The sequence below is a fragment of the Gopherus flavomarginatus genome, chromosome 19, assembly GCF_025201925.1.
Source record: "Gopherus flavomarginatus isolate rGopFla2 chromosome 19, rGopFla2.mat.asm, whole genome shotgun sequence".
Classification (NCBI taxonomy): domain Eukaryota; kingdom Metazoa; phylum Chordata; order Testudines; family Testudinidae; genus Gopherus; species Gopherus flavomarginatus.
Window position 1 is genome coordinate 4,321,331 of NC_066635.1, and position 15,160 is coordinate 4,336,490.

General features: G+C 51.3%; 2 protein-coding genes across 2 annotated transcripts in view; one reads left to right on the plus strand and one right to left on the minus strand.

Annotated features, from left to right (window-relative positions):
* Window positions 1-15,160, plus strand: part of LOC127037352 (C-C motif chemokine 5-like) — a 411,611-nt gene that overhangs the window by 158,935 nt on the left and 237,516 nt on the right. The window lies entirely within an intron of this gene.
* Window positions 5,234-8,394, minus strand: LOC127037364 (C-C motif chemokine 4-like). The gene is made up of 3 exons (XM_050928987.1): window positions 8,121-8,394; window positions 7,324-7,438; window positions 5,234-6,381 (listed from the first exon to the last, which is right to left on the minus strand). The coding sequence occupies exons 1-3, from the start codon at window positions 8,191-8,193 to the stop codon at window positions 6,276-6,278; spliced, it is 294 nt and encodes a 97-aa protein (XP_050784944.1). The 5' UTR covers window positions 8,194-8,394; the 3' UTR covers window positions 5,234-6,275.

Here is a 15,160-nt window from a genome sequence, read left to right on the forward strand (position 1 = left end):
GGAGTGTGGGTGACAAATGAACCAGAGGAATCCACAGAGGGCCTCACTGAAAGAGTCCATCCATCAGACACAGCTCAGTGAAGAAAAACGTATGGGCCTTAACAATAGAGAATATGCACAGAGCAGGCTGGGTTAGGCAGGGATCCTGGAGCCTTGTTCTTGCCCTAAGCTGTGTCTGGTGAGGTAGGAAGGATTCAGATTCAGTTGTGCCTAAAGGCCCCGAAAGAGATGGGTGGGGACCCCATTGTGCTGGGTGCTGCACAGAGCCATGGGCTCCACGTTCATGATCTAAACAGACAAGACAAAAGGAGAATTGTGAGCTCCATTTCCCAGATGGGGAACGGAGCCACGGTGAGACGAAGTCTGAGGCTTTCACAACTGCCCTGGGGATGTCAGTGCCTATTTTCCACCCTTTAATGGGAATGCCTAAGATATCCCAGCCCCAGTGACTCAGCCATGGTGCACAGAGTCCGTGGCAGAGGTGGGACTGGACCCAGATCTCCCAGCGCCCAGCCCACTCTCATCTCTAAGAGGACCCTTCCTCTGCACTGTGGGTAGCTTTCCTTCCAGATCGCCTTGTCTAAGCTGGGGTCTTGAGGAGAAAGAAAGGGGCTGACCCTCTACTTACAGCTGAACGAGTGGGCTTCCATCCAGAGAGCAGCAAGGAGCAGTGTTACAAGGGCTAAGGAGGCGACCTTCATTTCCAGGCGGGCTATCTCGGCTCTGGCACCAGCAGCAGGCAGATTCTGGCAGGTTGAGGTGGCCGAGAACGGTCTGGCTTCCCCTTCGCCGGCCATGGTATTTTATAGCCCTCAGCAGGGATTCCCATGATGGTGCTGGAATGTCCATGTTAGATGAATAGTTATTCCATTCGTTCATTATCATCTATTAATACCTATCTTCCCACACTCCTGTGGCCGGGGAGACAGAAGAGCAGTGTCACTGGAAAGTCTCTTGCTGATTTGCAGATAAGGAGCCAGCCCTGCACATGCTCACGGGGGAGGACAGAGAGGGGCAGGCAGAGGGTTTTAGGTTTAAATTTAGTCACTTGCGAACCACACAGGATGAGGCTCGATTCTCTGCCCGTGTGTTTGCTGAAGGCCTGGGCAGGCCTATTTCAAACACAGCCAGTGACACCGGCCAGCGTGCCTTAGAAATGAGGCATAATCCAGCCCATTTTGTGTGCGAAGGTACATTGCAGGGGAGCTGTCTGCAGATGCACTCCCAGGGCCATAGAACCTGAGTGCCTCCCAGTCACGAACCAATTTCATCCTTAGCCCCCTGGGAGGCAGGGAAGTCTCAGCCCCATGGTACACCAAGGGCCAGGGATAGATTAAATGACTTGCCCAAGATTATATAGGGACTCTGTGGCAGAGGCTGAAACTGAGCCTAGCACAGTCCTAGGCCAGCACACCTGTTATAGCCCATCGAGAGAGGAGATTGAACCAGGGACCTCTTCCACTACAGTCACAGGTCTCTATAACTCGCTCTCTGGGCCTGAAACCCTGCAGTGGTCGAAGTAGCAGCTTCATTTCCCTGATATGCGCCAGGATGCAGGAGGAGGAGAAAGCCCCACCCCCTTGGGAGGGTGATACCCTCACAATATTTTTGGGGTGCAGGTTAAGCTGTTTAGATGTCCAGGAGCAAAATCCTGCTGTCATTTCATGGTGTAAATGCAGTGAAGTGCCATGGACTCCAATGGAGAGACTCCAGATTTACACCCATGTGTCAGCAAGCAGAATCCAGCCACTAAATACCTAGCTGCACACACAGATCCGGTAGGTAGGCATTGAAATGACCTCCAATGAATGAGACTCTTGTGTACACCAGACAGACGCATGTGGCACATGTATTGTGAGGCAGTGGGCACCGCTTTAAAGCATTTGAAAACCAGACAGGCCGTTAACCGTTTTGGCTGAATTTTCCCCATGCCGGTTGTCTGCCCCAGGCTGAATTTGATTGGCAAGTCTCTGCAAAAACGGTTCCATCGTTTCCAGTAACAAGGTTGGAGCAAATGAGAGTGTTTTGCACAGCTGAAAATATTCTAACAACTGCCAGCGAGTTCTCAAGAGGATTGTAACTGAGCTAACCGAGGGCAAGATTTCACAGAAGGCGCCTCTCTTTGTCCCCAGGGCACTCTCCCACACCCCTGCTCTGAGCCCCGTTGCTTCTCAATGGGACAGTGACTGCCATGGGACAGTGACTGACAGACGGTTGCGTTTTCCCAACCTCGTCGTCAGAACTGGCTGAAATTGTTTTCAATGAAACTCTCCAGAAAAAATCAGCCTGAGGCAGACACCTGGCCTGGGAAATGTATTCCCAAATGGTTAAAGTTTGGGGAAATGCTAAGCAAATGAAAACACGGTCTTTGAATAAAAAGTGTTGGGCAACTTAATAGGCGGCATTTCCAGCTCTGCCTAGATCAGACAGATCCATAGTTCTGGCCCAGCCTGTTCTAGGGGCCACCTTCCCGCAGCTGGGGCTGTTTGGCGTGGGTCCCTCCCTAGCTGCAGGGACACCACATGTGTTCGCCTTTCCGTGTGAGACAGGTCAATCCCTGTCAGGAAATCTGGCTCCCAGGGAAACGCTGTGGCAGGGTGATATTGGCACTAAGTCCTGCCCGGTGTCTGGTGGAGATGCCAGAGGAATCGAGCGCTGTCCCGGGATAACAGGCTCCTGCTCAGAGAGAAAAGCTGGGCCCCTACCTCACCCCTCCCTAGCCCTGTGCCCGGTGTGGCTGTCTCCCCGCTAGGCCCCGCTGCTTTCCAGCACCCCAGCAGGGCTCGGCTCAGATCTCCTGGCACCATGGACAGGGGTTCTCAGTGCAGTGAGGCTGGGCTGGGAACTAGAGGGGGACGGGCTGCAGCCTCCTCCTCAGACACAATCCGCAGGCATCCACAGCAGGGAACCTGGCTAGCATCTGCCAGTGAGGATTGCCCTCTCCCAGGGCGTGCTGGCATCCACAGGCACATCCATCGAGCAGCAAGACCCACTGTTTTGAGGCTCAGAGCCCGGGTCAGCTGAGTCGGGCTCACGCTGCAGGGACGAACACAGCAGTATAGACAATGGACACAGGCTGGAGACCTAGCAAGGGGGGAGCAGGGTGTAGGGGTGTGTGTGTGTGTGTGTGTGTGTGTGTACAGCACAGTGTGTGTGTTTGTAGCTGTGTGTGTTCAGCAGTGTGTGTGTTTTTGTGAGTGTGGGTGTGTAAAGAACAGTGTGTCTGTTCATGGGTCTCTGTGCATGCGTACAGCACAGTGTGTGTGTTTGGGGGGTGTACAGCGCAGTGTGTGTGTTTGTGGCTGTGTGTGTACAGTGCAGTGTGTGTGTTTAGGGGTGTTTGTGGCTGTGTGTGTACAGCACAATGTGTGTGTTTGTGGCTGTGTGTGTACAGCACAATGTGTGTGTTTGTGGCTGTGTGTGTACAGCACAATGTATGTTTTTGAGGGTGGCTGGGGTTGTGTACAGCACAGTGTGTGTGTTTGGGGGCAGATGGGAGTGTGTACAGTACAGTGTGTGGGTTTGGGGGGTGTACAGCACAGTGTGTGTGTTTGTGTTTGTGTGTACAGCACAGTATGTCTGTTTGGGGTGTGTGTGTGTGTATAGCACAGTGTGTGTGTGTGTGTGTGTGTGTGTGTGTGTTCAGCACAGTGTGCGTGTTTCTGGCTGTGTGTGTTCAGCACAGTGTGCGTGTTTCTGGCTGTGTGTGTTCAGCACAGTGTGTGTGTTTGGGGGAGTGTTCAGCACAGTGTGTGTGTTTGTGGCTGTGTGTGTACAGCACAGTGTGTGTGTTTGTGTTTGTGTGTGTGTACAGCACAGTGTGTGTGTTTGGGTGTGGGTGTATACAGCACAGTGTGTATGTTTGTGTGTGTGTTTGTGTTTGTACAGCACAGTGTGTGAGTTTGGGGAGGATGGGTGTGTACAGCACAGTGTGTGTGTTTGTGGTGTTTGTACAATAGTGTGCGAGTTTGGGGGGGTTAGATGTGTACAGCACAGTGTGTGTGTTTGTAGCATTTGTACAGCACAGTGTGTGAGTTTGGGGGAGTGCATACCGCACCCGCACACAGGGCAGTACCTTACATAGTGAGCAGGCCCGTTTCCGCGGATATGCCTGGTGGAGGTTGGAAGATCCTGGTCCCTCAGGGTGAGACAAAGCCTGGGAGGAAGAGGCCAGTGGAGGGGAGCATTGGCGGTTAGGCTAATTTGTATCCCAGTGACACTAGAGACCCACCCGAGCAGAACCCCATTGCACTGAGTGCCTGGCTAGGTGTTTAGCTCTTGATTGCCCCAGCCCTGGTCAAGCGCCCTCTCCGGGGCACTCGCCAGGCTGCTGTGTTTGCATCCCAACGCTGGACCCAGGTGCTTTGGACATGTTGAGTCTGAGCACAGGCCAGACACTGCTCTGGCTTTGGGTCTCGAGACACGTTCCAGGGTGCTGATCCTCCATCTAGCACCCTCTTCTGAGCCCTGAGACTCTTGCCAGCTCCCCCAGCAGCCTCCGCACACCCCTCCCAGAGCTCCATCCTGCAGGAAAACCGGCAAACAGTTAACCCCTGCATGGACACACCATGGTTGAAGCAGGCAGAGACCTTGCTTGCGGTTTCTAACACAATCACATTTCACTTTAGACAGCATAAGAGATGTGCAGATCCAAGCAAAATACGAAACACCAGTGCGTGGATCCCTGCCTCCCATTTCTCATCACTCAGAGCATTCTTCAGGATTTGAATCCGTGTCCTTTCGGGGTTCCTGCTCCATCCTGGGACTCCACATCTCCAGGTCAGGCTTCTCTCCCAAACCTCACTGACCTCTCCAAGCAGCTTCCTCTCATCTCCTCTTAAAGTCAAACAGTTCCCTCTCCCTCCAAGAGCCTGTCGCTTTGTTTCTCTCCTGGTCCCACAATGGGCTCCTCAAAGATTTTACATGCTAGTTCCCCTTCTGGGGACCTTTCACCAACCTCCATCCCTGCAGACAAACTTGGGCCAGCTGGTTCCCCTGGCTAAATGGAGCTATCTGTGCTAATGACTGTCCATTGTTCCTGGTCTGGGAGGGAGGCGACAGATGGCTGGCTTCATAGCCACTGTTGCATTCAATGACACAGCGATTTTACAAACCCACCGGATTCATCAGATCCCCCAAACTGGCACAAACGCTTCATTGATTTCATGGTTTATATATTTGTATATTTTGCTACATAGACGAGGAAGCCAACAACAATATTGCGAGGCCTTTCCAGAATCAAATGCCCACGTATGCACCCATATGCTTACACGCAGGTACATATGAAGCTTGAAGCATGGTGTTTGACATTTCTTAACCCGGAACGATAATAAAAAGTCAGGGGGATGTGGGATCTGCTCAGGAAGCGTTGTTTAGCCAACAGTGTCTGGCTGGGTGTCTCCCTCACTGGCTTGGTGGAAAAGTGTTTCACTGACTCTGCATAGCGTGAGGCAACTGTCTGCATCACTGCTCAGGGGTGTGTACTGGGCTGGGGCAGGGTTGCCTATGGGGCTTTGCAGACTAGGTGGGACATAGCTCTGGAGAAGACCCTCAAAGGGGGCAGCTCATCCCCAGTGGGGAAGGACAAGTGTGCCAGGACATGGCTCTGGCGGAGCTCAGGGGAGTTTGTCCCTTGTGCCAGCCTTGACAGACATGTGTCTTTGGGCTCCTGAACTCCTGCCTGCATCACTGTCCTATGGGGACAGGCCCTTCCTGTGCTGGTGGCTACCGAGGAGGCCGGGAGGTTGTCCCAGGTCCCTGGAAGGAACTCTCCTGCTGGGCCATGGGGAGGACGACGGCCCGGTCTAACCAGGCTATAATCTGGGCCTGCAGGGTAGGGCTGGGAATTTTAAAACTGCTGAGGTATCTGGGCACCCTGTTTTCCATGAGAACAGAACATCTGCTCCCTTAGATGGTTTTGCAAAGCACCCCCAAGGAGGTGACCCCGCCATGGTACAGACACACACTCCATGGGGACCTTGTGGGAAGAGGTGCACTCGGGGGGCTGTTAAATCCAGCTGGAGATGCTGCATCCCAGCAGAACTGTCAGCAACATCAGGTGCCACTTTCTGTGTCCACAGCCCTCCCCTGAGACGGGCTGAGTCAAAGAGCCGGAAGCGACTCCCCTGGAGTTTCAGATCCTGCACCCGGGAAGGACAAAAGAAGCAGGTTTCTGTTAAAGGCTTAAAAGTCAAGCTAGCAAGAGATGTTTGCAGCTGTGTGTGTGGGTTACAGAGCTGGGGGCTGGTTTCCAGGATTCTCCCCTCATGACTTGTCTAGCTGGGGACAGACAGGGAATTCAGCTGGAAGAACTCCTGGTATTTCTTCACCCACCGCTTGTCAGGGTTGGCACAGATCTCTTTGCCCATTCGAGTCTTGAATCTGCAGGAGGAGGAGGAGCTGGGTTAGCGAGGGGCTGTGTTGAGACTGATCACTGTTAGAATGATGGTGGCACCAATTTTCAGAAGGGCTCCGCAGGTGAGATTTTCAAAGGTGCCCAAGTCAATGGGAGTTGGGGCTCTGCTCCATATGATTTTGAAACGCTCACCCAGCCCCCAAAGCTGGGGCCAGATTGGCCAAAGAGCTTGGAGCACCAGGCGCACATTGCCTGCTGAGCTCACCCAAAAACCTTTTCCCAGCTGTGAGCACCGAGGCCGAGCCATTGGTGACTTGGCCGCGGGACTGGGTTTTACACCTGAGCCACTTCCCTGACTGCAATGGGGTGGCTCCTGATTTACACTGGGGGGGGGGCGTGAGAGCAGAGTCAGGCCTGGCATAGCTGCAGGAATGTCTGGAGAGGGAACCCATCTCCCCATGGCTGATTGCAGCCGTCTCTGGGAGCAGAGTGCCTGCTGAAATGAGCCTTTAACTGCTCTAAGAGTTGCAGCCAGGCTACTCCAGTGTCCTTGTGAGCCACCTCACAGGAAGGCCAGGACCTGGATTCTAAGCACCCCAAATGTCTCCCTCTGCCCCAGAAAAGGCAGCAGGGTTGGTGCTCATTCAGGGGCTGAGAGCTGGCACTCCCATGGGGCAGGGCTAAATCCAAGTGCAGGGCAGAGGTGGCCTGGGCTGGGACGTCCCAGGAAGCAGCAGGAAAGGCTGGGGACGCTTGGCTACAGGGAGTCCCAGCATTTGCAAGGAGCCCTCGTCTGTGCAGCTGAGGCTAGCTCACGGCATCGATCTCTCCCCTGGTGCGCCCCACATTAATCCCCTCACCCCTCACTGTCACCCTCTCCTCCTTCTGGCCAGCTGTGTTCCTCCCTCTCTTTGTCCCTCCCCTGCATCTCTCTCATCCCCCGGGGCCCTGTGTGTGGGGATACTCACACCACAGCTGGGTAGGAGCACTTGGGGTTGGTGAGAAAACAGCCAACGATGTTGCCTTTCTTGATCCTGCTTCTCTGGAACGTGAAGCAGCACTTTTCCGGTGCACCAGGGGCCTCTAATGGGGCAGAAAGCAGCTCGGATGAGGGTGAAGTTGCCTAGATGGGACCCCATATCCCCTGAATGGGCCCAGAGCATCTGCTTGAGCTGTTCCTGTCTGGCTGGCTAATTGTGGCCCTAGGTCGCAGTAGCTTGGGTCTGATTCTCCCCTCACTCAGCTCACCCCCAGATAACCCAGCTGGGTTAGCACATTCTCAGCAGGCGTAAACCAGAGCCTGCCCTATTGACCCCAGCGACCAGAAGAAGTTTGTCCTAGTGAACACTGCGGAGCTAAGACACCTCTATGGCAGGGCTCTGGTCTGCCTCAGCCACATGCCTGCCAGCTCGGCTGTCCTGGCAGGATCCTCACTCCTGGGGAAACTGTCAGTGGCTCCTGGATTGGCAGAGTCTGCAGCTCAGAGCAGCTCCTCCCCATAACCTGAGTCTGTTTGAGCCAGAGTCCCCAAGAGGGACCCACCGCCCCATGGTACCATTGTCACAGAGTCACTCTGCATGTGCAGTGTTCACAGAGTGGGACCATCTGGCGAGGGGCAGTCTGGGACCCCTGTGTCCTGCCCCCCATATCCCAGCCATGCCCTGACACCTCTCCCCATCTTGACCCTGCACTGAGATCTCATGGTGCTCCCTGACCCAGGTCCCGTCTCCCCATGGAGGTGGCGGCAGGGGGCACCTGTACTCACTCTGAGCCAGGCTCTGGCAGCAGAACGAAGCCAGCAGGAGAAGCGCACAGACAAGCCCAGTTGCCTTTGCCATGGTGAGATGGAGGAAGGTCCTGCTGGGGCCGGTGAGCAGGATTCAGCTGCAGAGGAGCCTTCTGGCTGGATCTGCCTAACCGGGATGCTTTTATTGGAGTGGTCTGCTGTGGGTGGATGGGAAGGGATCCGGCTTCAGCTGCATGCTTGGACGGGGAGGAACCAGCCAAGATCCATTTCTCAGTCCACAGAGAGATGGGGATTTTCTTTCTTTCCCAGATGATCCTGGAGAAGGAGTGATATGTCTTCTCTGCTTCTAGTGCTGGAGGCCCTCCAAACTGTCCCACAGCCAGGAGCTCGCCTTTTTATTGTCAGCTTAAAGTGTAAGCACAAACATTATCTTCTGCCTGAGCTTTGCTGTTCCTAGGGTTTCTCCCTGCAGGCCCCCTTTGTCCATGCCCCTAGCCTCACGCACTTTTGTGCTCTGGTGTTTGAGCTAAGAGGACCCAACTGGTCTGATGGTTGGTTTGAGTCAGGAGAATGGCTCTGCATTTCTATGCAGCGTCCTTGCAGCTTAGGCCCTCTCCACCTCCCCTAGGTGGAAGAGACCTCACAGGATGTCTGCAAAAGGAAGGCACATAGCTTAGGGCAGGTGCCTGTGCTCCCAAACTCATTAACCCTTGAGTCACCACAGCAAAGCACACCCAGAGAAACACAGGGCTACCAGTGATTGTTCCAACCTCTATAACTTCTGACCCCTTGTCATGTCTAGTTGTAAATGTCACAAACCCCCGAGCTGAGTGTGGAGAACCAGGGATCTGTCTGTGTAGCGGCGCTTGTTACCACGTGGATAGTTGTGACCTCGGTCCAGCAGGAGTGTGAGCAAGGGCTAGGCCTGGACGCAAGGATGGTCATGAGTGAGAAGAAGCCTCTACCCTGGCAGTAAAGAGTCTCAGGAACCCACACCGTTGTCCACTGATGCAGGGGGAGCTCTGTGGACTTGCACCAGCTGGGTTGGACCCCTGCTGTTCACCTGCGGTAACATCTCAGGTGAGGGCAGGTCAGCCTCAACCAGGCCAACTCTGGCCCATCTCACTCGCCTTGGGTGGCACCTGGAGGTTTCCAGTTACCTCTCAGCAACACTGGGCCGGGCCGCTCACGCCCTCTGAGCCTGCCATGCTGCGTCCTGGAGCCTGTTTTGGCCAGGCTTGGGTTAACCAGGCCATGATCAGTGCACTTGCACAGGGCCCTCATCTCGGGGGGACCCCCAATCACTAGGAAAAAAGACAACTGCGCAGAAGTGCACCGCCTTTTGCTCCAGTTTGGCCCCCCTCCCCCTTGGTCATGACAAGGGGCAGGTGAGGGGTAGCTGAGCAGCGTGGGGCTATGGGAGTGTACAGGCAGTGGAGCTGGGTGGCTGGGATCAGGAGGAGTCGCTTTAGCCCAGGACAGGGCCAAAGCAATGAGCCGGGGGGGTGGGGAAGGGCAGGAAGGTGGTAGGCTCTGGAGTGAGTGGGGAGCATGGGGGGGACAGTGGGGTGAGGGGTTATGGCCAGTGGGGTTGAGGCATTGAGGATTGCCTTGAGAGGGCTGTATGTCAGGGCAGCTGGGGTATGTGGGGGGGCAGTCAGGATAAGTGGGGCTAGTGGAGGGTTGGTGGGGTATATGCGGGGTGGGAGGGGCATTTGGGGTTTTGGGATGAGGAGAAAGGGGCATTCTGGGGTCATGTGGGGAGGGGTACGTGTAACCTGGGAGGGGCATTCAGGGGACTGGGTGGGGTATATAGGGGTCAGGGGCGCTTTGCTGTTTAGTTTACAGATGGTGGGGGTGCCCCATTTCCACAGTGCAGAGGGCCCAACGGTTTTCAATCTAGGCCTGGTTTCTGCCTCACTTCAACAGAAGCCAGGATGGTCAGGAACGAGAGCGAACGAAATGGGAAGGAGGTGCGCTGTGGGACAGGAGAAGATGGGACTGTGAAACTCACACTCCAGGAGTTGTTGGCTCAGCCGTAGGTCTGGTTCCCTTTTCTTGTTTGCCCAGTGTCGGGCTAAGGAAGGCACAGCGGTGATGGTGAATTCTGGTGCCTGGCCGTGGTGGCAGCAGATGATACTAATTGGCACTAGCTGACTCCCATAAAACACCTTCCTTGCTCCACCCAACGAGGGCCAGAGCCAGCTCTCCCTGCAGTCGGGGCAAGGTCTCCCATTGACACCTGGGAACAGGCCCCCTGCCTAATCCCCCCTGCACAGCACCAATCTTGCGGGTTACACTGGTCTATAATTTTTGAGAAGTTGTCTGCTTCTGAGATAAAATGTGCTATTTATTATGTATTTTGATGTGCTGAATTCAAATATGACAATTAAAACAACGGATTGGCTACTGTTTCTAAGATATTTAAGTTTTTACATTTTATGTCCATGGATATTGTGTAGATAGTAGAGTTTTAATCATAAATTGTAAACCTAGGTCTTTTCATGTGTTTATGGTTGCTTTACGTGATAATATTTCACCTGTCCTGTTTATGTAACACTTTAAAAATCAGCAAAAGGGTTATATACATAAAATGTATTAGGAAACAAAAGGCAAAAAACTATTATGTACATAGTTTAGTCCTATTCAGTGTCTACTCGGCGCTTCTTGGCTTGTCTCTTGTATTCATTAAATGGAGCATCTCTTGTCACTGTCCAGCAATAGTCTGCAAGCATTGATGGGCTCCATTTGCCCTGATAGCCTGCCAGGAGATTCCACTGCTGTACTCTGGAGCCCAACAGCTCTGCCTTACTCTTGGGTAGTTCCAAACCCCTGACAAGGTCATTCAGTTCACCTTGTGTTATGAGGTGTGGTTCAGAGGAGGAGGAGGGGAGAAAATGTGGGTCCTATGACATTGATGGTTCAGGACCAGAAGTTTCATCCTCGTCCTCTTCCTCGTCTGACTCAAGTGAGAATGATTCTGGAGCATCAGGAACCGGCAGTCCTTCTCCGTGGGGTACTGGGCTTATAGCTGATGGAATGTTTGGATAATGCACAGTCCACTTTTTCTTCTTTGACACACCTTTCCCAACTGGAGGCACCATGCAGAAGTAACAATTGCTGATATGATCTGTTGGCTCTCTCCAAATCATTGGCACTGCAAAAGGCATAGATTTCCTTTTCCTGTTCAACCACTGGCGAAGATTTGTTACACAAGTGTTGCAGCATATGTGTGGGGCCCACCTCTTGCCCTGATCTCCAATTTTGCAGCCAAAATAAAGGTGATAGGCTTTCTTAACCATAGTGGTTATACTGCACTTTTGTGATGCAAAAGTCACTTCACCACAAACATAGCAGAAGTTATCTGCACTCTTCACACAAGTACGAGGCATCTCTGCTCACTTTGGCTAAACAGAAATGTGTCCCTTTGCAAAATCAAACACTGACAAATAAGAGAGCACGACACTGTATGATTTCTAGAGCTGATATAGGGTAATTTGTTCAGCAGAGTGATGTAAGCTTCCTTATGATTGCATCATCCATCACTTCTAGGAATAACATGATGCAATTCATATCATGTATGATGCAATACCAGCTTCAGATTGCATCATTCATTGTTTTGCCTGAAAAGCAAGTACTGTCCAAACCCAGTCATAGATTTATTCATAGATCCAGTTAAAGATGTATTTTAGTCATTTCTGGTTTAAATTGAGATCCCTTCCCTTTATAACTCACTTATCCTCCGCCATTCCCAAGTCAAGGGTCCTGTATACTGACCTAATAGCATATCTTGAAAACTAGAGCCAATCAATAATTTTAAGCATCATTTTCCTTCTCAGTGACCCAGAATTAGTAAAGTTGGACTACATTTATTTCAGAAGCATTTTGGCTGTAGAGCAGTGTTATCAGATGAAATGTTTCTGTTTCCAGTTGCCCAAGCCAGTGACCTTTTCAGAATTTGTCTTTTCAAAGAAAAACTGAAAAAGTTCTTTTTTCGGCGGTGGAAGGGGAAGCCTTCTGCAAACCCAGAAACGTTTCCATCTTCATGGGAAAATTTCATGGGAACGAACATGTCAAGGCTAAATCCCCACTCTGGCATGTCGAGTGCAGAAGGTGGGGGCCTGCAAGGATTCTAAAAATTAATAGTGGCTGCTCCAGGCTTGTATTAACCTTTTCTCTGTCCTTGGCTTGGTAAATGCTGCCATCACTCAAGTTGAAAAACTGCTTCTTGCAAATCCTGGAAACACTCATCTGGGAAGTTTTCCCTGAGGCCTCTCAGCTTTTCCACCCCTCCCTTGTGGAAGCCGAGAAAGAAAGCAAGCAAAAGGAAAATCCAGTTGTTGCTACCAGCTAACTGAAAAACATGCACAGATCTTTTAAGACACAAAACAATCAGGTTCTTCAAAAAGGCAAATTTTTATTAAAAAAAAAGAAGAACGGAAACACATCTGGAACACTAGACTTTGGCTAGATTTTATAGGGTTTAAACACCAGGAATGGCTCCCTGGGGTCCAGCTTAACGTTGCAAAAGAAAACAAAAATACTTGGGCTTAGCGCAGAGGAAATCCACAAGCCAAAATAAAGAAATAAACCTGATCGCGTCTATCTCAACATTCCCTGTCCCGGTGAATCTTGCTAGGGATGGAAGATGATTTGTCATACCTGGTCCAAACTTTACATTGTATTCCTGCTGCCCCGTCTCTTCAGCCCAGAGAGAACAGCGGGAGACGAAGGGAAAGCTTCCCCCCCCCATTTTAAAGAGCTCTAGCCTTCCCATTGGCTCTTTTGGTGAGGTGCCCACTCCCTTTCATTTACCCAGGGGGCTTATTTTTAACCCTTTGCAGGTAAAGCAAACAGAGAACAAACACCACCAAGGACTTTATAGCTAACTGACTGGCTGGGTGCATATAAAAGGGAGCTCCCCCCCTCCACACACACTTCATTTATCACAGAACAGAATTCCATTCCTTTACCAGCTGTAGTGACAACCTCATTCCGTTGGAATGAACCCGCTGGATCAAATCTGTGCCGAGTCCATTTATGGACACGTCCTTCCGTGAGAAAACCATTGGGATCTATTGTTAGTACATTTCTGTGACCTCTGCAGGACCCTTGAAAATCCCTGGTCAGCTCTTGCAATATAAACATGGTGAATTGCATAATTTCTTTGTCTTGGTTTTGTGCGGGGGGAAGGGGCTTGCTAATGATTTTGCAGTTCGTGCTTGTGGGGTCTGGATGGGGTGGGGTATCTATGGGGCAGGGTGAGAGGGGTCTGTATGTAGGAGGGGGAGGGACCCACTTTGGTTCCATAGTCAACCCAGTGAGGCCCAATCTGACATGACGTGTGCCAAATTAGCAAAACTGCAAGAACCAAGCTCTCATTCAAGGCTTAATGCAAGGGACATGCAAAGCTCCTGCCTAGCTAAGGGCATATTCTGGGCACAAGCCTAGCACTCGGGCATCCCCCATGAATCCTGTTGTGATAACTGGGCCTAGAAATTTACCCTAATTGTGAGCTCAAGTGAAAGAAGGGAGTAAAAGTTCAGAAAGTGGCACAATGACCTATAACAACAATCACTGATGGGAAAAGGTAGACAAGGGGGAGGGATAGCTCAGTGGTTTGAGCACTAGCCTGCTAAACCCAGCATTGTGAGCTCAGTCCTTGAGGGGGCTGTTTAGGGAACAGGGGTAAAAAAACAAACAAAAAACCAAAAAACTGGGGATTTGTCCTGCTTTGAGCAGCAAGTTGGGCTAGATGATCTCCTGAGGTCCCTTCCAACCCTGATATTCTATGAAGAGAGGCAGACTGATTGAATTAGTCCTGATGTAACTCAAAGACTGTGTTAAGATCATGCCTGATAAACAAAAGAAGTATGGGAATACGTCAGACATTAGGCTTAACTGGGGAACAAAATAACAAGGGACTGGGCTATTCTACCCATCACTTGCTTTTGGGGTCCTTACTAACAGAGACTTAAGGAGGAAAATTAGCTAAGGGGTGTTGACTAATGTATTCTGGCTAGCATATAAATCTGTCATATTAATAATACATATTATACACACCATATATTATATTCATATGCATTAAGCACCAATAACTTTAAGCACAAGTATTATAACAGTGATACAGCCTAAACTGGCCTTGCCCGTAATCCTATTCACTTATGCCAAGTATCCCAGAACACCTGCATTTGCTGAAGCAAGCATTTGGCACAAGCAGATGGGAAACTTGCCAAAATCAGGATGCATTCATTTTATGTCCTTTGGAAGAGCCCTTAAGGCTGAGTGCCTGGAATATTTGTATCTAAAACAAAGATAATGAAGGAACCGAACCAGGTAGGGACCTGGGACAAACTGATGGGTTGGATTTGAGCACTGTGTAAAGAGATGTGTAACGTGTGAGATTATATACATAATCCCAGCTGAAACGTGTAACCTGGAGGGGGCACAACTTCTGCGCAAAGTGAATGTAACATCACTGCACGGGGCAGGTCTTTGGAGACTGGCATCACATAGAATCTTCTTCCTGTACCGTATTCATAAAACGGACAGACCCTGGGTATCTGGTCTCTTAAGTCTATTCCATAATGAACCAAAGTGTGGTCGAACAACAGATTCTGTAATATATCTACAGGGAAAATGAACACAACAGTTGCTGATGGAAAGAAGGGGAAGAAGCATGATTTACCATCAGGACTGCCACCCCTGCCGTTTCCTGGGACCCCGGGTTTTACAGTCACTCTTTCAGGCCTTGGACACCCTGACTCTGACAAATGTCTTGACCAGACTGCCCCAGAAAGAGAGATCCAGAGGACAGCCCCACCTCCACCAGCTTTGGCTGTATCCCAAACACCCGCTGGGACAGGAGGCTTTGTAACATCCCACCTCCTTCAGGGATCCCTTTTCTTCCCCACTTTCTTTCTTTTCTTCTCTATCCCTTCCCTTTTTTCCTCCTGTCTAATAAGAGTCTGGCTGAGCCGGTCAAGCCAGTATATTTTGAATACCGCTGTGAGCCTGTGAGCAGCGAGGCAGATGAAAGCAATGTCCTAAACAGCCCG